The 22,134-nt window shown below is 39.9% G+C and overlaps 1 protein-coding gene across 4 annotated transcripts in view; it reads right to left on the bottom strand.

Moving 5' to 3' along the window:
- The window catches only part of HP1BP3 (heterochromatin protein 1, binding protein 3), a 31,214-nt gene extending 9,308 nt beyond the window's left edge, over nt 1-21,906 (bottom strand). Inside the window, exons 1-8 of one of the 4 annotated variants that reach the window (XM_006777619.2) lie at nt 21,676-21,906; nt 21,154-21,253; nt 15,083-15,236; nt 13,387-13,546; nt 10,526-10,669; nt 8,850-8,930; nt 6,091-6,245; nt 19-109 (exon numbers count right to left, since the gene is read on the bottom strand). In XM_006777619.2, coding sequence (XP_006777682.1) covers nt 19-109; nt 6,091-6,245; nt 8,850-8,930; nt 10,526-10,669; nt 13,387-13,546; nt 15,083-15,236; nt 21,154-21,253; nt 21,676-21,771 — 981 coding nt within the window. In that variant the 5' untranslated portion in view covers nt 21,772-21,906. The remainder of the gene's footprint in view (nt 1-18; nt 110-6,090; nt 6,246-8,849; nt 8,931-10,525; nt 10,670-13,386; nt 13,547-15,082; nt 15,237-21,153; nt 21,254-21,675) is intronic. The other 3 variants (XM_015557243.1, XM_006777620.2, XM_015557244.1) reach the window with 3 other exon arrangements.
- Between the last annotated feature and the right edge of the window lie 228 nt (nt 21,907-22,134).

The raw sequence follows: 22,134 nt of genomic DNA, 5'->3' as shown, positions 1-22,134 counted from the left end.
GTGTTTTTGGCCTCTAACCTGGAATGTTCCAGAAGCACCTTTACCAGTTATTTGTTCTAACTGTCCTCTTTCTACTGCTCTCTGCAGAGCATTCTTCAACAGCTGAGGCCTGCAGAGAAAACAAAAAATAATGATAAATATATAGATGAAGGAAAGATTTGAAGAAATAGATCCAGGGTTATTCCTTGAACTAAAGTTCTGATTTCTATTACATGTAGAACTTTGTTAAAATGGACAATAAAGTAATAAATTACTTTAACAAGTGGCACCCTTAGCAAGTGGCATTCTTTTTCTTCCAGCAAGGATGCTAAGTCATTACCTGTACATATAGACCAGTTTCCAAATGTCAGGGCATTCCAAAAACCTATCATTTATTATCTGATAACAGCAATCACATTGTGTAATCAAGCAAAGAACAGGTATCTCTAAAGTTCTATCCAACTCTAGAATTCTCTGGGGCATATTCCTAACTGGTTTTAAAAATGTATATATATACATTAACAAAAAACAACTGAGTCACTTTTTACAAACCAGTATCTAAACATCAGCTTAATAAAATACAAGTCCCTGAGAAACAAAATAGGTTGTTTTTAACATAGTGTATCTCTGTCCTAAGAGACTTGTCATTAAAAAACAAACAAACAAACGTTGTCAAAACCAAATGGCAGGCAAGAAGAAATTGAGTGTCATTAAAAACATAAGAAAAGTAACAGAAGAACAAAGTGTTGAAGCAAGAGCTGTTCTGTCAAGGGGCAGAAGCCTGAATGGCAGCTGGGGAACCTCAGGTGCAGGGAGAAAACAAGCTGACTTAGGACCTAAAGGGTATGTGGTATGGAACAAGATGGAGTCAAATGGAAAACTTTACATCTGGGCCAACAACAGGAAGAAAGGCTTAATCACAATCCAAAGGTTTGGTGACATGTTTTGCCACACCTCTCAAGAATTACTAGAACAGTCCCCAAATGAACAGAGTATCAAGCAACTTATTTGAAACTGGTTAGCTGCTCGTTAGACAGAAAAGATCAGTGGTGCAAAATAATGAGGGCCCCACTATTATTATTTGAGGTGTATCACTGAGCTTTGATCTTTTTCTTTGGAGAAGAAACTTTGAATCTTTTTAAAATTGTTATTGTGTTTTTGTTTTTTTGTTAATTCTCATCCGAGGACACTTTTCCATTGATTTTTAGAGACTGGGAGGGAGGGGAAGAGACAAAGAGAGAAACGAAGTGAGAGAGAAACATTGATTTGATTGCCTCCCCTATGCGGCCGCTGGGGGTCAGCCTGCAACTGAGGTACGTGCCCTTGACTGGATTCGAACCTGGGACCCTTCAGTCCACAGGCTGAAGCTCTATCCACTGAGCCAAACTGGCTAAGGCTGAATCTTTTTTATTTTTTAATACATATATTTTATTGATTTTTTTACAGAGAGGAAGGGAGAGGGAGAGAGACTTAGAAACATCAATGAGAGAGAAACATCCATCAGCCGCCTCCTGCACACTCCCTACTGGGGATGTGCCCGCAACCAAGGTCCGTGCCCTTGACCAGAATCGAACCCAGGACCCTTCAGTCCGCAGGCCGACGCACTACCCGCTGAGCCACACCGGCCAGGGCAAGGCTGAATCTTTTGTTAAAAAGTGTTTTTATTGACTTTTAGAGAGGGAAAGTGAGAGACAGAAATAGCAATGAGAGAGAAACATCAACATCAATTGGCCACCTCTTGAATGCTCTCCACTAGGGATCGAGCCTAAAACCCCGGCATGTGCCCTGAAAGGGAATTGACCTGGTGACCTCTTGGTGCATGAGTTGACGCTCAACCACTGAGCAACACTGGCTGGGCAATTTTGAATTTTTATAATCACTAAGTATTATAAGCTGAGTTGCAATAGAGTCATTAATGGCATCATCCATATGCTTGGGAAGAAGAGCAGAAGGGATCCCTCATGTTCTAACAGGATGCTATAGAGTAGGAACTATACCATCAAATCTTATACACCCCAACACTTCAAATGAAAAAACTCCCAATAAAAACAACTCCCAATGAAAAAAATTTCTAAGCCAGCGTGGTTCCATTCAGGAGAAATATGATTTATGCTAAGACCCAAAACATACACACTCTCTTAAGTCATTCATTCCACAAACATTTACTAGGTACTTAGTATAGTTATGCAAGAATAAACACATAGATCTGGTCATTAAACTGAGGGAAGTTAGAAGATAATGAATACATAATTATGGTAGAGAATGATAACGGGGTTAAAGTATGGACAAAGAGCTTTGGGAACATAACTGAGGGAATAATTTAACTGTGAAAATTTTTCTCTTACTTGCTTTATAGGTTAGATTGCTTAAAGGCTGATTTCTAATGGGGGCAATCACAGCTTAAGTAAAACAATGAAACCCTGACTCTTTTATTAAATTAAATAACTGGTCTGAAAAGAATCTTCCTAACCTGGGTTCAAATGCTCCAGGAATGAGTATCAGTTACATTAGTTCCTTTCAGCACAAATTATGTTCGCATATACCTTGTCCTAGGCAAGAATCCCATCATTTACCTAGAGTTCTATCATTCCTACATTCAGATAAAACTTATTTACCAACTGCTTTAATGATTCTCAGATTGGCTCTCTCTCTAATCACGGCCACAACCTTAACACAAGCCACCATGCCCTCCTTTCTGGGCACTGTGCTGCTGTTTTCACACTGCACTCCACTCTAAGGTCAAAATGCCTATGAAGATGTTTGTTTATTTTTGTTACTCCTCACCCAAGAATATTTTTTTCATAGATTTTTATTTTATTATTTATTTAAAAAAATCGTTACCTGAGGATATTTTTCCTTTGATTTTTAGAGAGAGTAGAAGAGGGAAAGACAGAGAAATATCGATGTGAAAGAAACACATCCATTGGTTGCCTCCTGCATGAGCCCTGGCAAGGGAGAAGCCTGCAACCGAGGTACATGCCCTTGACCGGAATGGAACCCAGGACCCTGCAGTCCGATGCTCTAACCACTGAACAACTGGCTAGGGCAAGATATATCTTTATTAATGTTACTCAACAAAACAGGTGTCAGGTGTAAATGCCTCAACCCAGCTCCAAAGCCTTTGGTGATATGGTCCCACCCCCTGTTAAGCTAGATCCAGTCAGACCCAGGCTTCTTTAAGTTACCCAAAAACAATGCCAACCCCTGCCTCTGACATTTTCTAATGAAGCTCCTTTCCCATCCTTTTCTCCTTTGTCATCCCACTTAATTCTACACATTCGTCTAGACTAGTGGTTCTCAACCTTCCTAATGCCATGACCCTTTAATACACAGTTCCTCATGTTGTGGTGACCCCCAACCATAAAATTATTTTCGTTGCTACTTCATAACTGTAATTTTGCTACTGTTATGAATCGTCATGTAAATATTTGATATGCAAGATGTATTTTCGTTGTTACAAATTGAACATAATTAAAGCATAGTGATCAATCACAAAAACAATATGTAATTATATATGTTTTCCAATGGTCTTAGGCGACCCCTGTGCAAAGGTCGTTCGACCCCCAAAGGGGTCGCGACTCACAGGTTGAGAACCGCTGCACTAAAAGAAGGCAATGAAAATATTAGAAATAGGGAGCATGCTCAGAAGCTATGTCAGCTGAAAGGAAGAGCAAGAGAGAATGATTGAACGACACAGAATATCGAAGTGTTTGCATGAATAAAAAAATAAAATCTAATTACTTCTGTTTCCTCGATGTACATAAAAGGAAAATGTTTACCAGATGGACGTGTTGGAAGGCAGGTGTAGCCAAATTATGTAGCCCAGAGTGTCTTCAAAGCCTAGATTCCCGCCTCTGAGAGGGGAACAAAGGAGACATGCTCTTGTACAACTGAGACTGGCAGATGCCGAAACTAAATGCAGAGTGAATTTTCCCGGCCGGAGGGCGGGGATGCCGAAGGGAACCGTCTCCTGAACTTTATGCGGTATTTGGGTCACGACTTACGGGTGTAGATTTTTAATTTGTGCTGATCTTTCAATGTAATTTAATTTCCTTTTTCAAACTCAAGTTGCAAGGAAGCAAACTTTGGCATAAGCCCAACTCGGATGCTGCCTGCTCTTTATCCTCCCCGCCTCCAGGTGTCGCCTTTCTTGAGTGTGTTGGAAAGGGGAGAGGGCCTGGGGATAGCGCTCTTCCCTCCTATGTTGCCCTCTTGGGTGTTGTTTCTCCAGAGTCTGGGATCTTTTCACCTCTCCCATCACCACCGTGGACAAATCACACCCTTCGCCAGTTCACTGTCCCTCAGACCGTTGGAGGGCCGGACTATAGTTTAAAAAAAAACTATGAACAAATTCCTATGCACACTGCACATATCTTATTTGGAAGTAAAAAAACAAAACGGAACAAATGCAATATTTGTATTTGCATGTGGCCCGCGGGCCGTAGTTGGAGGACCCCTGGTCTAGACGTAATCAATGCCCATGTTTTTAACTTACTACTAACTCCTAGGCACAGCTCTTTTCTGAAAAATTCTCTATTAACACACCATTTTTCATGTACTATGGTGCCAAGTGCTGTTCTGAATAAATAAGATAACTCAACAACCCCAAGAAACAGGTACTATTATTTCCCATACTTTACTGAAGGGGAAATTAAGTGACATTGAAAACTCAAGTCATTTCTCCAAGGTCACATAACAAGGCAGTGGAAGAACCAGGTTACAAAAATCAGAGACAGAAGGTAGAATGGTGGTACCAGGGTCTGGAGGAAAAGAAAATGAACAGTTCTTGCTTAATAGGTACCAAGCTGCAATTTTACAAGATAAAAAGAATTCTACAGATGGATGGTGCTGTTGCTACTTCATAACTGTAATTTATGAATTACAGTTATGCACACTATGAATACACTAGAGGCCCAGTGCACAAATTCGTGCACCAGTGGGGTCCCCTAGCCTGGTCTGTGGGATGGGGCCGAAACCGGCTCTCCGACATCTCTGAAGGGGTCCCAGATTGCAAGAGGGCGCAGGCCAGGCCAAGGGACCCCACCGGTGCATGATGGGGGGAGGAACATGGGTGGTTGGTCAGCTGGGAGGGCTCCAGGGCATGTCCAGCCCAGTCACCATCGTCTCACTCAGTCACGATAGGCCGGACCACAGCAGCAAGCTAGCCTACCCGTCAACTACCTACCCCCTTGAGGTCAGTGCATGTCATAGCAAGCAGTTGAACGGCCTTTGCATATCATTAGCATATTACGCTTTGATTGGTTGAACGAAAATCAGACACTTAGCATATTAGGCTTCTATTACATAGGATTTAATACCATTAAAAACTGTACATTTAAAGATGGTTAAGATGGCCTGGCCGGCATGGCTCGGTGGTTGAGGTAGGACCCATGAACTAGGTCACCCTTGGATTCCCAGTCAGGGCACATGCACAGGTTTCAGGCTAGATCCCCAAGTGTGGGGCGTGCAGGATGCAGCTTATCAATGATTCTCGCTCATCACTGATGTTTCTATCTCTCTCCCTCTCCCTTCCTCTCTGAAATCAATAAAAAAAACATTTTAAAATGGTTAAGATGGTAAATTTTATATTTGTGTATTTTACCACAATAAAAAAAATTAGAAAAAATAATTTAAAAATGAGTATATGAGAGGACATTAAGAGTTTAATGCTGCCCTAGCCAGTATGACTCAGTGGGTAGAGCTTCAGCCTGGGACTGAAGGGTCCTGGTTTTGATTCTGATCAAGGGCACAGGCCTGGGTTTCAGGTTCGGTCCTCAGTGTGTGGCATGCAGGAGGCAGCTGATCAATGATTCTCGCTCATCACTGATGTATCTATCTCTCCCTTCCTCTCTGAAATCAATTTTTAAAAAAAGTTACTCTATGAGTGTCTTATAAAAGTTAACATGCAGTTTGGGTTTCCAAAAAAACAAACAAACTACGTATGGAGATATGAAAAACAACACATAATGAGACAAAAAATTAAATCCACAAAAAAAGTTTTATTCCTAGCTAACAATAATCCTTTGAATATTTAATTTCTCCTTTCTCATGAAAAGGGGCAAAGGGAATAACAAGTATCTATGCTTTAAAATCCAGGCCAACAGGTCATACCTGATATCCACTCTAAGTTTAGGGTAATACTGAGACACATATTTTCTGATGAGACTGTAGGAAGCTTCTTTAGGTTCACAAAGGCGAGTAAAGGCCAGTGGGAGGATATCCTCCAATTTTACTTGTGGTTCTGGATCCACTGCAGAGCTCCTGTTCTGAAATATAATATCAAAAATTATCATTACAGAATGTACAGCTTTTGATACAAATGCTTCTATATTCAACTCAAAGGCTTTTTCTAAGTTGGCTGCCAAATCAACCAACCAATTTAACATTAGAAAGACTGAAATTTGGTATATACCTATATTGCCCAAAAGCAGTCAAAATGACTGCATTGTGAAAGAATAACTAATGTGTAAAGAAATTTGTTTAAAATTAATTTTTAATATTTTTTATATTATTTACAGTTATATAACAAGTTATTCGACATTTCTTTCATGAATTTAGGGCGCAAAAGAAAATAAACAACTTATTAGAACAAGTATCACTGCATAAAGATTCGAATAACAAGTACTAGTTTACCTTATTGAGCAACTGCAACTTATCAAGTATCGACAATTTATCATGTACTTGTATGTTATCATGTGCCGGTAATCGAAAAAAAAATGAAAACTGTTATTTCAATACAGAGCCGAACTGGTCATATAAGAAATTTACTCAATTCAATAATAAGAGTCACTTGATTATTTTGTCGCGAGTGACATGCTAGTGAAAAAGTTATCGGTCGTGACATTTCTTCCACAGCCTTTATATGGCTCAACAAGTTTCAGAACAACGTGTTCACTGAGAAGCATTGACGATGGTTGTTGTTTATCTTTCCCCAAATAAGGAAAACCATTCAAAACATATTTGCTACTAACATCTGATGCAAGCCAGAATTTGATGCCAAATTTGTTGGGTCTATTAGGCATGTACTATGTAAACCTGCACCCGGCTTTTGACGGAAATAATTGCTCGTCAACTGTTATATTTTGCCCTGGTTGATAGCAAGCTTGACTATTTTCAATGAACTTGTCCCATATTTCCGAAACCAAGGCAAACTTATTTGTTTGTAGGTGCCTACTTCTTTTGGTTCTTTTGTCAAAACGAATAAATCGTAGGATTTGCTTGAACTTTCCTCTGGCCATAGTTTTTCTAAAAAATTCGGGACCCTACTTTGCTGACCATAAATAACTGAGTTTTAAATTTTTTGCCTCGTAGGCTCCACGAGCATATAAAATCCCAATAAATGCACGTATTTCCGGTAATGTTGTTGTCCAATCGTTCCTCAAAATTCGGCGGCCTTCTTCTTCTGTGCACTTTTTTAAAAATTTCCCCAAGCAGTCAAAATGACTGCTTTACACACACATATATATACCGGAGATGAAGGAGGGGGAGGTAACTACAATTATTAATAAATGCATTTATATGTTGTATAAAAAGTCACAAAATTCTAAGAAATTCTGTCATTATATACATCATTTTTCTAATTGAAATTAAAAAGCAGTCAAAATGACTTCCTTGGGCAATCTAGTGTTAAAATTATCATTCTTTTCACATTCAAAGAAATCATATCACAGTGCTGTAATTTTACTTGTGTGGCAATGTAAGATTCAAATTTTAGATTAAGCGAGTTAAAAATACATATAAAAATAAAAACCGGGCCTGGCCCGTGTTGCTCAGTGATTGAGGGTTGGCCTATGAACCAGGTGGTCATGGTTTGATTCCCCGTTGGGGCACAGCCTGGGTTGTGGGCTTGATACCCAGTAGGGGGCCTGCAGGAGGCAGACAATCAATGATTCTCTCTCAACATTAATGTTTCTCTCTCTCTCTTTCTCTCTGAAATCAATAAAAATATATTAAAAATAAATTAAAAAAAAGAATTCCAGACTTTATTGAAAGGCCTTAATTCATTAACAATGAAAAAGTATCATGGAGCACCAAAAAGCACTGCACAGTTCATTTTGAAAGTGCTTGCCAGTTTTATGAAAAAAGTACAAAAATTTTCAGAGTTGTGAAAATAAAGATATAGAGGAATATTCATTATTTCAACTAACATAGAGGAAATACTGAATAGTTATTCCCCCCCAACTCAGTTATTTTTTTAATATATTTTATTCATTTTTTACAGAGAGGAAGGGAGAGGGATATAGAGTTAGAAACATCGGAGAGAAACATCGATCAGCTGCCTCCTGCACACCCCCTACTGGGGATGTGCCTGCAACCACGGTACATGCCCTTGACTGGAATCGAACCCAGGACCTTTCAGTCCACAGGCCGATGCTCCATCCACTGAGCCAAACCAGCCAGGGCATGGATGGTTATTTCACTTTATTACTGAATACTTTCCATAAATGAAATTATGTATCTTGGAGAGGAGGAAAGAAAAGAAAAACTGGCTCTGAGAATAGTTTTGGGATATAATAAATGAGTAGAAATATGCTTGTTTGCCTCTTGTAGTTTATTTTTTAGGGTGCTTTTTTGGGGGGTGTTTTTTTGTGTGCCTCTTATAGTTTATATTTCACAAAAAGTAGGATAATTTCATACAGCTTCCCATAACTTAACAGGGCAGTTAAGTCCACAGACTCTGGGGTTGGAGTGCTTGGATTTGCACATTGCCTATTCTGTTCACTAGGTGGGCAAGAATGAGTAAATTACTTGTAACCTTTCTAGGACTTAATAAAAGGGCAAACGTGGCACAGGGCACGGCACAAAGTTGCTATTTTGAGTAGCAGTAACAGTATCGCGTGTACAATCAAACTATGGTATGATCTTCTTACCTTTCTGTTTCTGGATTTTTGAGGGGTTTTTCTTGATTTCTGGACCACAACAAAACTCCCAGAAGCACCCTTCCCTTTTACCTAAAGTAAATTAAATTTCATTGTAATAACCAACATTTTTATTTTAAATTATTCTAGTATTCACATTTATAACTTTATATCAGATTAATAAGCAAATTACAGGGAACAGTAATACAAGAACTAATGTAAAATGCTGTTCAACTTGTCAGAGAGAAGCAAACAAACAATGGATTAGTCAAAAGAGGGTCTGAATCCTATTTATGGTACTATCTAGCTATTGAATATTGAACAACCCTGTAAACCCTCAGCTTTTGTTTCATCTACAAATTTGGGGAAGAATGCTATTGTGATACCAGATTGTCTATTATAAACTCCCCCGGTCCAAAAAAAAAAAAAAAGTCCCATGGAAAGAAGGGACAATCTGCTGGGGAAAATGAAAAATCTGTCTTGAAAGGGCGATAGCTACTTGGCAAAAGTTTACAGCTTACTTCATCTCAGGCCATAATGCCTCCCAGTTTGCCCATTATAGATTTTTCCTATATATTGGAAAGGTTATGTAAGTCATACCACATATTTCCTTTCCATAGTTTACAAAGCACTTTCATAGAACTTTAAAGTTGATTTACATTACCCTGAATCCTCCACACTTCAGATTTACCCACACTGCTATGAACATAGCAATCTAGCTGAAATGTTTCCAGCTTATAAACATCAAGCAGAGGGTCAGGCTATGAGGCAAGAATAGGTCACAAACCATTATTTTCATAAAGAAAAACACAAAGCCAGCTCACAAACTGTGCTAACATACACTGTGATATAGGACAGGTCTTTGGTTCTGATTATATTTGTTAGATAATATCTTTTAATTGATGATTATTTTAAAGACCCCTTTACATATCAGTTTGACATTTTGAGAAAGCTAGGATGTAAGCTCCACACAGCAGAAATCTGCTTTCTTCCCTGATGGGTCCCACAAGCACCTGGCACACAGGAGACACCTATATATTCTGGTGGAATTAAGTACTGGTTGAAAGTTCCCAAACAGTTTAAATGCCAGAGTGGCACAGAACTCTGTATTAATCAATCTAAGCAGAAAGATAAAAAGGCAAGAGGACTCTGGGAATGCAGTGAACTGGGTCCTTAGATAACCACCTTCGCCACTCCCATGGGACCTCGGTAGTTATTTCAAACCTCTGAAGAAAGTGTAAAGTTCATTCTCGCTTTATATTTGCATGATTCTAAGCAACGTTTTGATGTACTATGCAAATTATCAGATTTATGCTTGAAATCAGTAGTAGTTTAGCAAGGCTTTAAAACTAACAAATCCAAGACAAAAGCAATTATCATTTTGCTGCAGTAATAAAAGGATTCCTTAACCTTCTTATCCACAGCACAAAGCCTCCAAAGAAAATCCAATTAAATGTACAAGCAGCTAGAAAATAATTACACTATCCTATTGCTTCTGCTCTCTAGACTAGTTATAAAAGGTAACTGGCAGTGATTTGGAAACCTAGTCTCAGGTAGTAAAACTAAGTTAAACTTAAGCATTTCATCAAGTTAACTTATTCTTAACAAAAAAGTTATAAGAAGCCTAAATGTTACTAAATATGGACTTATATGTTGGAATGATCTTATTACCAATAACTGTGTAATACCTGTTTGATGACACCCCTATTTAATTCTCTTTTCAGTGCTTGTTTAAGGAGGTAGCCCCTTCTCTCCAACTCCAGAGAAGGGTACTTATGGATGATATATTTTCGAATAGCAACAACTGATGCACCACTCTTCTGGAAGCATGCCTAGAAAACAATTTACCAAACCATACACATTACTTTCAACTCACTGCTTTTCTTTAAACAGAGCAGCTTACACAGGTTTTCAAAATAAATTATTTTGGAAATGAACTTAATAATGGATGAAAAAAATGGCAGGAACAAATGAACAGTATCTCAGGTAAGTTCAGTTCATCACGGCAGTGGAGAAATGAAGAATCAAAATATTTCTATAACAATATTTTAAAATTAAATTGTTCAAAATACCAGAGAAGATACAACATGTGAACAATATTTTGTGTTAATGAAGAACCTCATTCCATTTTAATTCTATTTTATATTTAGCATTTAATCATTAGCATTAAAACAAGTAAAGCAGAACACTGGATCACAGATCTTGCCTATTTTATGGAATAAGTTTTGGCACACCAGACCAGTATTTCTCTGCAGGCTTTGTGTGAGTGTCGGCAGAGAACCTAAGTGAAGATAATCTGAATAAATGGCATAAAACTGGATTTATAGGTGGCAAAGCTTAAGGGGCATTTTAGGTAACACCAGGGCATTAAATTGCAATTTAACGTGCCTTCTTCCATTTCCATTCTATTTATCTATATTTCATTTGACTAATGCCCATGGAAGACTTAAGCAGGTCATTGTGTCACTTAAGGCAGCAAATATTTTCAAATGCTTTACATTTTGAAGCACACTTAAATAGCACCTGTTATTTCTCTCATGGGCTAGTCTAACAATTTTGTGTTGCCATTGTCTATAAACTAAATGTAGCGCATACTCATTCTCATTGGGTAAAGACTTGGTTGAGTGTTATCTTACACACTTTGACAATAAAGAAAAACAACTCAGACAAGAAAAGATTGTGCAACACAAAAGAAATTCTGTTAATATGAGTCCACTTACTTCGTGAATGTCTCTGACCTATTACAACCTATTGTTGACTCCTGATCTTATTAAAAAACAAAGGAAAGAAAATAGGCCAAAAAAGAACTCTTTAATGTTAAAACAATCCCTTGCTTCTCCAAACTGACAATGAGATGGAAGTAGACATCAGAAATCTTGTTTGATCCAGAAAATATTACCAGTGGTCTAAAACCATGATTTATTACACTGCATGGAGTATGCATACTCATATTCAAACTATTCTTTAGGTCTAATTATACTGTTGTATTTAAAAATTTCAGACCCTTCTCTGTCCTTACTGTACTTCTATTCTACTCCTCCAATCCTAGGCTGAGAGGCCTTGAAGGGAAATCCTTGAAGGAAGGCAACATAAAGAAAAGAGATCTCTATAGTGAAGCTATCTAAAATAAGAAAGTTTTCTTACTGAGTTGAGAGCACTCTTGAAAGAGTGCAGGGAGAAGTCTGAAAACAAAGCCTTTTCCAGTTTGTGTCGGTGCAGTCTTCTCAAATTCTGAGAATGACCTCCAGGTTGCTCTTTCCTATAAACACCACCCTTAGTTAAATTGATCTTTCTCTCTCTCTCCCCCCATTTCTAGCTCAGCTCTAAGGACAAGGTACCTAAAATGAAGACGTTTATGGCTCATATAAAACAAACAAAGCAAAATTAACTAGAAAAGTTTACACAAAAATGGCAAGATCGGGTTAAAAGATAACCTTAAAAATTAAAATAAGGCCCTAGCTGGTTTAGCTCAGTGGATAGAGCATCGGACTGCGGACTGAAGGGTCCCAGGTTCGATTCCAGTCAAGGGCACATGCCTGGGTTGCGGGCTCGATCCCCAGTTGGGGGCGGGCAAAAGGCAGCCAATCAATGATTCTCTCTCATCATTGATGTTTCTTTCTATCTCCCTCTCCCTTCCTCTCTCTCTGAAATCAAGAAAAAAAAATGTATTTTTTCTTTTTTTATATATTGATTTTTTACAGAGAGGAAGGGAGAGGGATAGAGAGTCAGAAACATTGATGGGAGAGAAATATCGATTAGCTGCCTCCTGCACAACCCCCACTGGGGATGTGCCCGCAACCAAGGCATATGCCCTTGACTGGAATCGAACCTGGGACCCCTCAGTCAGCAGGCTGACGCTCCATCCACTGAGCCAAACCGTCAGGGCAAGAAAAACATATTTTTACAAATTTAAAATAAGACCATATCTGATGATCACATAAGCTAATTAAAGTCAATGGATTACAGCATTTTGCAAGTATTTTGGAATGGCTAGGTGATGAGGCAAAGTAGTAAGAGAATTTCTTATAACTCAGGTTTGAAAGATAACCACTAAATATTAGACACTCATCTTTGAAAATGGAATTAAGGATAGATGGTATATTTTTTTAAGATCAAAGTTCTCAACATTATTCAGTTACCCTGAACCACCATTAGATTTCATAAGGGCAAGGGCCCTGTTTTGTCCTATTCTATACTATATCATTTGTAGAGTTGCCCGACACAAAGAAGTTAGCCCTTAAATATTTGTTGAATGAATTAACACGTTAAGCCTTCAAATAAAACAATACTCAATCAGTAAACGAAAAGAAAAATCTAAAGGTATTTAAAATAACTTGCTATGGGAAATCTGAATTTAAAAAAAATAAACAAGTGCTCATCAAATATAACTACATTATAAGAAACAAACTTCAAAATGGTTTACTTCTATTCCCTTTTAGGAAGCAGAGCAACATTTCTGATGTCTGGACAGACAGGAGTATACCATTTCCAAATAAGCAAAAGAACAACAGAATAAACCTACAATAAATTTCTGGAAATAAAAACTTGCCTTAATGGCCTCAGTTAGGATCGCATCCATCTTGGGACGTGGGGAGGAGGCCATCGGTGTTTGTCTCTGGGCCCTCGCGAGCTGGCTGGCAGAAAGAGTAGCCCAAGAAGGTATTGTTTTTTTCACTTTCTTCTCCTTTTCTTTAGACTGATCTTTCTCTCTTTAAAATAAAGAATTGTTATTGTGCAAAATAAACTTCCAGAAAGGGGCATAAAGTCAGAAAGAGAAAAAGGAGGAGGAAGGATAAAAATTAATGCTTTAATTTACTTCCACACTAAGGTGACAAGTATTTTAACAAAATTTTACTAAATAAAACATTAAAAAAAATAGGGTGCTGCCCTGGCTGGTGTTGCTAAGTGGTGTTGCTCTCCTTTCTACATCCTCTAAAAATCAATGGGAAAATATCCTTGGGTGAGGATTAACAACAAAAATTTCTAGATTTTATGTATACCCATGTAACTGGGATAAAGGATTCTCTGAGGATTACATCTAAAGGTATAGTTATTACTAAATTATCTTTTTTTTAAAACTGATTTTAGACAGGAAGGGAGAGAGAAACAACGCGAGAACAAAACATTGTTCAGCTGCCTCCTACTCGTCTCCTACTGGGGATCAAGCCTGAAACCTGGGCCATGTGCCCTGACCGAGAATAAAACCAGCAACCTTTTGGGGCACGTGATAACACCAATCCAACTGATTTTGTTGTTGTTGTTAAACCTCACCCAAGGGTATTTTTTTGCCATTGATTTAGAGAGATAGAAAGAGGGGGGGGGGGGGAGAAAAGAGTGGAAGGGAGGAAGGGAATAGGGGAGAGAGGAAGGGAGAGAAACATTGATATGACAGAGACACATCAATTGGTTTCTTCCCACATACCCCCCGACCGGGCCAAGGATGGAACCTGCACCTACCAGGAATTAAACCTGGAACCCTTTGGTGCGAAAGCCGATACCTCTAACCAATGAGGACATGGGCCCGGGCAAGGTCAGATTTTTATAATAATGTTTCATTTGAAATTATGTCAATGCTTAAAATACCAGACACTCCCACAATGAATTATAAGCACAAAAACACATTCCAAAGCCAAAAGGAATTTGTTCCCATTTTGTTTTTTTACTTCAAAATAAGATATGTGCAGTGTGCATAGGAATTTGTTCATAGTTTTTTTTTTTTTTAAACTATAGTCCGGCCCTCCAACGGTCTGAGGGACAGTGAACTGGCCCCCTGTTTAAAAAGTTTTAGGACCCCTGATCTAAACCATTGTTTTGACAACCACTACATATTCTAATAGGCCATACATCTACATAATAAACCTATTTCAAATGGTAATTCTAAATCATAAAACAAAAAAGCAAATATCTAGCATAAACCAATGTTATGACACTTCAAAACAATTTTGTCTACAGATCGACCGGTGTGGCTCAGTGGCTGAGCATCAATCAACCCATGAACCAGGAGGTTGTGGTTCTATTCCCAGTCAGGGTACATCCCAGGTTGCAGGCTCAATCCCCAGTAGGGAGCATGCAAGAGACAGCCGATCGATGATTCTCTCTCATTATTGATGTTTCTATCCCCCTTTCTCTCCCCTTTCCTCTCTCTGAAATCAATAAAAACATATTTAAAAACAAACCCAAACAATCTTGTCTACAGTCCTTTGACATACTTTAATTACATAGAGGAACAAGGCGTAACTCCTTACTCCTTTTTGGTTTCCTCAGAGGACTTGTTTTCTTCCTTCTCTGCATTCTCAGGTTCCCCCTTTGGCTGCTCTGTCTCACTAGATGTAGCAGGTGGAGTTTCATTCTCTTGTTCTTCTACAGTGGAGACAGATTCCTCTGAACTTATGTCTGGTTCTAAAAATCAGGTGAGCAGAATTGCACCAAGTAGACATATTAGAGCTTGAGTCAGTAAAAGGGTAAAGGTTTATCTTATTAAACATGTAAGACAAATGTCCCAATTAACCAATAGAATCTAAAATGAACAAGTGACTTATGAGTACAGTTTGCTTTCCCTATTGATGTCATTCAAGTTGACTATGCAAGGTGTTTATCCAGACAATTGTGCGAGAAGTGGATACAGACCAGGAAATTATATAAAAGAGAAACTTATTTTACCTCAAATCAAGTATCTACAATATTAATGATGAGACTCAGAATTAAAAGATTAGCATTTCATAACTTAACAGATAATGTCTAGTAAGGGAATAAGTAACAGAAAATTAACATGTATTTTCTTTTTCTCTTTTTAAAAATATACTGATTATACAGAGGGGGAGATAAAAACATCAACGATAAGAGAGAATTATTGATCAGCTGACTCCTGCTAGTCCCCCACTGGGGAATGAGCCCCCGACTAGGGCATGTGCTCCGAATGGGCATTGAACCGTGATTTCCTGGTTCATAGGTTGATGCTCAACTACTGAGCCATGCTGGCTGGGCCATTTTCTTCTTCTTCTTTTTTTAAAAAACATGTTTTTAGAGAGGAAGGAAGAGGGAGAGACAGAAAACATTGATAAAAGAGAATCACTGATCAGCCAACCACCTTCTGCATGTCCCACACTGGGGATTGAGCCTGCAACCCAGGCATGTGCCCTGACCAGGAATCAAACCATGACCTTCTGGTTCATAGGTTGACGCTCACCCACTGAGCCATGACTTAATGCATGTTAAGGCTACTTTTAACATGTGCTTTCCAAGTAAAATGACTGAGGCAAGAGTAGAAACCTGAGAGGGAATACTGAGGTCTGCAGTTGTTTGTGTCTTTTGTTAGCATGTCTTTGAGCAACTACTATAAAATACAGAGCCCCAAGAAATGGTTAACAGGGACTTCAAAGAAAAGGACTCAAACCCTGGCTGGTATGGCTCAGTTGTTTAGGCATCATCTCATACACCTAAACCACCAAAAGGTCACAGGGCACATGTCCAGGTTTTGGCTCAGTCCCTGGTAGGGGGTGTACAAGAGGCAGCCTATTGATGTTCCGCTCTCACATCGATGTTTCTTTTTCTCTTCTCTCTCCCTCTAAAAATAAATTAAAAAAAATTTTTTTTAAAGAAAAGGACTCGTGGCAAAAAAAATATATTTGAAAAGTTTGATCACTTAAATTATAAAATTATTGCATAATGATGAAGGCTTCCTTATGGCCTTCAATATAAATAAGCGAACTTTTTAAAATGCCACTTCCTTCTTATAACCAAATCACATATATACAATTCTAAAGGAGTTTCTAGTTTCTCAAATTAAATTTCTAAACCATAATTTTCAGGATGGTCAACTAACATTTATAAATTTCATCCTGGGATTATGCTCAACTAGACTTGCATGTAAATTGAAAATCCTGATATATGTTTAGCCAAAATTGAGGGTCTTAAGAAACACCTGGATTCAAGTTCAGTGTTTATAACTTGCCGGTTTAATATCTTAGGGCAAGTTCTTTCACATCTCCAAGTCTCAGTAACCTTACTTCGAAGAGTTATAAGGACTAAATAAAATGTTTTAGGGGAAGTCTGTACACTAGCACTTGTATTATTACATGGGTGATTCCCATCCTCCTTTGGGCTCCTCTGCTGCTTCTAGAACTGTTTCACAAAGTAGTAAGGCTTGAACTTCATTACAACTAGAGGCCCAGTGCACAAATTCGGGCACCAGTGGGGTCCCTCGGCCTGGCCTGCGGGATCGGGCCAAAACCAGCTCACCAACTTTCTCCAAGGGGTTCCAGATTGCGAGAGGGCATAGGCCAGACCCAGGGACCCCACTGGTGCACAATCAGGGCCGGAGAGGGTTGAGGGAGAGCTCCAGGGTGTGTCTGGCCCTCTCACTCAGTCCTGATCAGCCAAATCCCAGCAGCCAATTAACCTACTGGTCAGAGCATCTGTGGCCCGGTGGTCAGTGCATGTCATAGTGACTAGTCGACCGGTTGACTGACTGCCCCCTGGTGGTCAGTGCATGTCATAGCAAGTGGTTGAGCAGTCTTAGCATATCATTAGCATATTATGCTTTGGTTGGTTGAACGGCCGACCGGACGACCAGACACTTAGCATATTAGGCTTCTATTGTATAGGACTAGAGGCCTGGTGCATGAAAATTCATACACTGAAGGGGGGCGTTCCTCAGCCCAGCCTGACCCCTCTTCACAGTCCGGGAGCCTTCAGGGGCAGGTGACCTGGTGATCAGGGGAAGGCAACACCCCCATCACCTCTGCTGCTTCCACTGCTGGCAGTGCAAGCCTTGGCCGGCCCTGGTTACCTGAGCCTTGGGTGACCCTGGGTGGCTGGGCAGCCACCATATGAAGCCTGCCTGTGCCTCGTGCCAGCCCTGGGTGGCTGAGGGGACTGGGGGACTCTGAAGGCAGGTGCACAGAGCAGCCAGGCCCACCTGGGGGTGGGCCTGGCCTTGCTATGCACCTGCTGCACTGGTGGGGCTGAGAGGACTGTGCGCTGCCCTCTTGTGGCTGTGGGCACCACCATCTTTGAGGGTGTGGCAGTCGATTAGCATATTCCCTCCTTATTGGCTGTGGGTGCCACCATCTTTGAGGGTGTGGCAGTCGATTAGCATATTCCCTCCTTATTGGCTGTGGGCGCTGCCATCTTTGAGATGGCGTGAGGGTCAATTAGCATATTCCCTCTTTATTACATAGGATGGTATCTGGTGATACAGATACGTGATGCACTTAATCACGATTACCTTTTACTGCCCCTTTCCCCAATGTTTCAACCTAATTGGCTGTGAGAATAAAAACAAAATCACTATTGCCCTAACTGGTTTGGCTCAGTGGATAGAGCGTTGGACTGGGGACTGAAAGGTCCCAGGTTCGATTCCGGTCAAGGGCATGTACCTGGGTTGCGGGTACAACCCCAGTGGGGAGTGTGCAGGAGGCAGATGGTCGATGTTTCGCTCTCATCAATATTTCTAACTCTCCCTCCCCCTTCCTCTCCATAAAAAAAATCAATAATATATTTAAAAAAATCACTACTAGTCATATGTATATTTATTTATAAACTAGAGGCCCAGTGCACAAAATTCATGCATTTGGGGGTTGGGGGAGGGTCCTTCAGCCAGGCATGCACCTTCTCAATCTTGGAGCCTCGCGATCAATAGACCCGCCTACCTTCCGCAGCACCACTGGCCAGGTAGCCCGGGCTTCCCTCTTTGAGGCAATCAATAGCAGGGCTCCACAATCGATTGTTCCAAAGAGGTAGACCCTGCCCACCCAGCTGGGGCTCCCAGATGGATTGCCCCTGCAGAGGGAGGCCCTGCCCACCTACTGGTTGGTGGCTTGAGCCTCCCTCTGCAGGTGATCATGGGGCGATGGCTGGGCCCCCTACCAATTGCATCACACTCACCTTGGCTGGCCTAGAGCCAGTGGGTGTCATAGCATGGTCATCCAGAAAGTTGTCCAGTCGATTTGCATATTACGCTTTTATTTATTTTTTATTATTTTTTTAAAATATATTTTATTGATTTTTTACAGAGAGGAAGGGAGAGAGATAGAGAGTTAGAAACATCGATGAGAGAGAGACATCGATCAGCTGCCTCCTACACACCTCCCACTGGGGATGTGCCCGCAACCCAGGTACATGCCCTTGACCGGAATCGAACCTGGGACTCTTCAGTCTGCAGGCCGACGCTCTATCCACGGAGCCAAACCGGCTTCGGCCATATTACGCTTTTATTATTATAGATTTCCTTACTCCAAAAAGGATGAAAAGCTAAAGAATGGATAATTGGGTTTTACTGTAGTAATAGAGCTATAAATTTAATTTCACATTCTTTTCTCAAGAATAATTACTTAATGGTTGATGGCTTAATAAAGGTTCATTCAACAATACCGAGTATGGATTATGTATTAGATATTGTTTCCAACTCATACTATTATGTGTACCTCTGTGTAAAATGTAGGATTTATAAAATTTAAAATATAAATCTAATTATTTCCATGTACAAAATAAAAATACTATAATGCGGTAGAGAGATTATTAAACAAACATACAATTTGTGAAGTGACTTACTGGTTCTTTATAAATTCTTGGTTGACCCTTCTAATACGTTATACCTGGTGCCCTCTAGCATATATTCTGAAAATTGATGTTACTAGTAACTTAGTGGCTTCATCTAGCTATTAAACAAATATGGATCAAGATGGGCCACCAGGCCCTAGCTGGTTTGGCTCATCTACCTAGTGGGTATAGTGTTGGCCCTCGGACTGAAGGGTCTCAGGTTCAATTCTGGTCAAGGGCACATAACTCGGTTGCAGGTTAAATCCCTGGCCCCAGTTGGGGCACATGTGGGAGGCAACCAATGTCTCTCTCACATTGATGTTTCCCTCTCTTTGTCTCTCCCCTTTCCTTTCACTCACTCAAAAAATCAATGGGAGTCCTAGCTGGTTTGGCTCAGTGGATAGAGCGTCGGCCTGCAGATTAAAGGGTCCAGGGTTCAATTCCAGTCAAGGGCACATGCCCTGGTTGTGGGCTGGATCCCCAGTGGGGAGCGTGCAGGAGGCAGCCGATCAATGATTCTCACTCATCATTGATGTTTCTATTTCTCCCTCTCCCTTCCTCTCTGAAATCAATAAAAATGTATTTTAAACCAAAAAGATGGGCCACCAAAGGGCTTATCTCAGTGCTAGACAACATAATTCATCTTCAACTCACCAGCCCTTATTTTAATATGCTGATTCCCATGTCACCTAATGCCTTACGCCAGGGTACACAAATTGCTGCTTATAATATTTACCTGAGGATTTTGAGACAAAAGGCTGGCTCGGATTGAAAAGATTATACCCCTGGTGAACCAAGGGATAAAGACAACAAGAACAAGGGTGCATATATTTTTAATTCCTTTTCTATCAGTTCTTGGTTCTAACAGTCATGACAGGGACAGCCCCATGTGTTCATCCTGGAAAAGGTGAGATAAAGTGCAAGGGAGAGAGGAGAAAAGGAAAAGGATAAGGGCCCTGGCTGGGTAACTCAGTTGGTTATAGCAGCAGTCGCCAACCTTTTGGACTTCATGAACCACCAGTGGTCTGTAGACCACCAGTTGGTGACCACTGGGTTAGAGCATCATTCTGATTAGCCAAGATTGCAGGTCAATTCCAGGCCAGGGTACATACAAGAATCAACCAATTAATGCATGAATAAGTGGAATGTCAAATTGATGTTTCACATTCTCTCTCCACCCCTCTCTAAAATGAATGAAAAATTTTTTTAAAGGATTAAAATAAAGAAAAAGGAGAAAGGAGAAGAGGTGGTCAGAGATGCCACAAAGGAAGGAGCAGGTTGATGGCTCCACATTTTTCTCAATTCACTACATTCCCACCTCTGTCTGGCCAATCTACTCTCCACCAATACCAAAGTAATACACCAGTGTTTTGGTCACCCATTTGCTCCCTTAAGGCCTCCTGGATTTCTGGGTGGGTTTTCCACTGTCCATCCTCAAGACCCAAGTCCTCCATTCTTCCAGAATCTTCATTCCCATGACACTGTATGCCTAGAAGCTATATTTTGACTGTTTCTGTACTCTCCAACAATTTATCTGTTTTTAATTCCAAGAACATGAGATTTTTCACCTTCCAAAAATCTTTAGAGTTAAGATGAAACCCTTATTTTGCCCATATGGTCTGGACATGACATACCGACAGGTACCACTTCTCTTTTCAATTGTTCCTCCAAAACACTTAGCTATGAAAAAAAATATTAAGTTCAAGGAAATTTACAGGACACTCCAAATTGGAGTTAAAACTTTTGCCTTTTGAAGTTGTTCACTGCTTTACTTTACCTGGCTTTCCTTCTTCCCCTTCAGCAGGCTTGCTTTTGGGAGGAGTTTCCCGGGTAGAATTCACAGTTCGTCGAATCGGCATGGCGCTATCTTCTACCTTCTAAGAAAAGAGACAGCATTAAAAAATTCTTTGTTCCCCCTTTCCCAAGGGGCCTAACTGGGTATCAGAAGATGGTGAATTCTAAGTCTACTCCCAAATCTGATGCAAATTAATTTTAACAAGTTTTTTTGAAGAGAAATATGATTTGAAAGAAGTACTTTTCAAAATATTTTCTTTTAGCAAGAATTTCAAAGGGAAACAACTAATTATACTTGATTGAGAATAAATATAGAAGGTTGGAAGTTTTCTTAGAAATTTGAAGGGAAAGGAGAGATGAAAAGAATTCTGTAGATTTTAATTTTTCAGATTCACAATCCAGATTCCCCAAAGTAGGGGAAGGAACATATACCAAGAAGGACCCAGTAGAGCCTGAAGTCAAGGACTGATCCGAGAGTGAGCTTCAAGAATATGTCAGCCCCTACCTCACCTAACTTGTCCGCGTGGATCAGCTGAGCTCCTACTATAAGTGGGAGTGCCTTAGGATGGACGAGTTCACCTTGAGACATATCAGTCGCCATTTAAAATAATTTCTAGGCCCCAGTACAGGTTACACTCTGAAGCCTCTGCTGTTAACCACAAGGATTTTTTCCTAATGGTTTCAGTATGGTGAAAAGTCAACCTAAAGCACAGAAAAAACCTTGTGTGAAGATTAACAGAAACAAAACTAAACTAAAACATCTACATTTAATACACATGCAAAGGGAACAAAAATTTATAATACTTAAGAGTTAAATGATAGATGATCTGGTCAGTTATCATTCAGAAAGATAAAATCTCTATCAAAATACAGACTATGTAAAGCAGCGACTAACAAACGCACAAGCCACAGCAGCTGTTGCACCTTCCACATGAACACAGGCGACAAGGACAAGAAAGCTCAT

This window comes from Myotis davidii, unplaced genomic scaffold, assembly GCF_000327345.1.
Source record: "Myotis davidii unplaced genomic scaffold, ASM32734v1 scaffold149, whole genome shotgun sequence".
Lineage (NCBI taxonomy): Eukaryota > Metazoa > Chordata > Mammalia > Chiroptera > Vespertilionidae > Myotis > Myotis davidii.
Note: the sequence above shows the minus strand (reverse complement) of the source record. Positions and strands in the feature narration are given on the sequence as shown.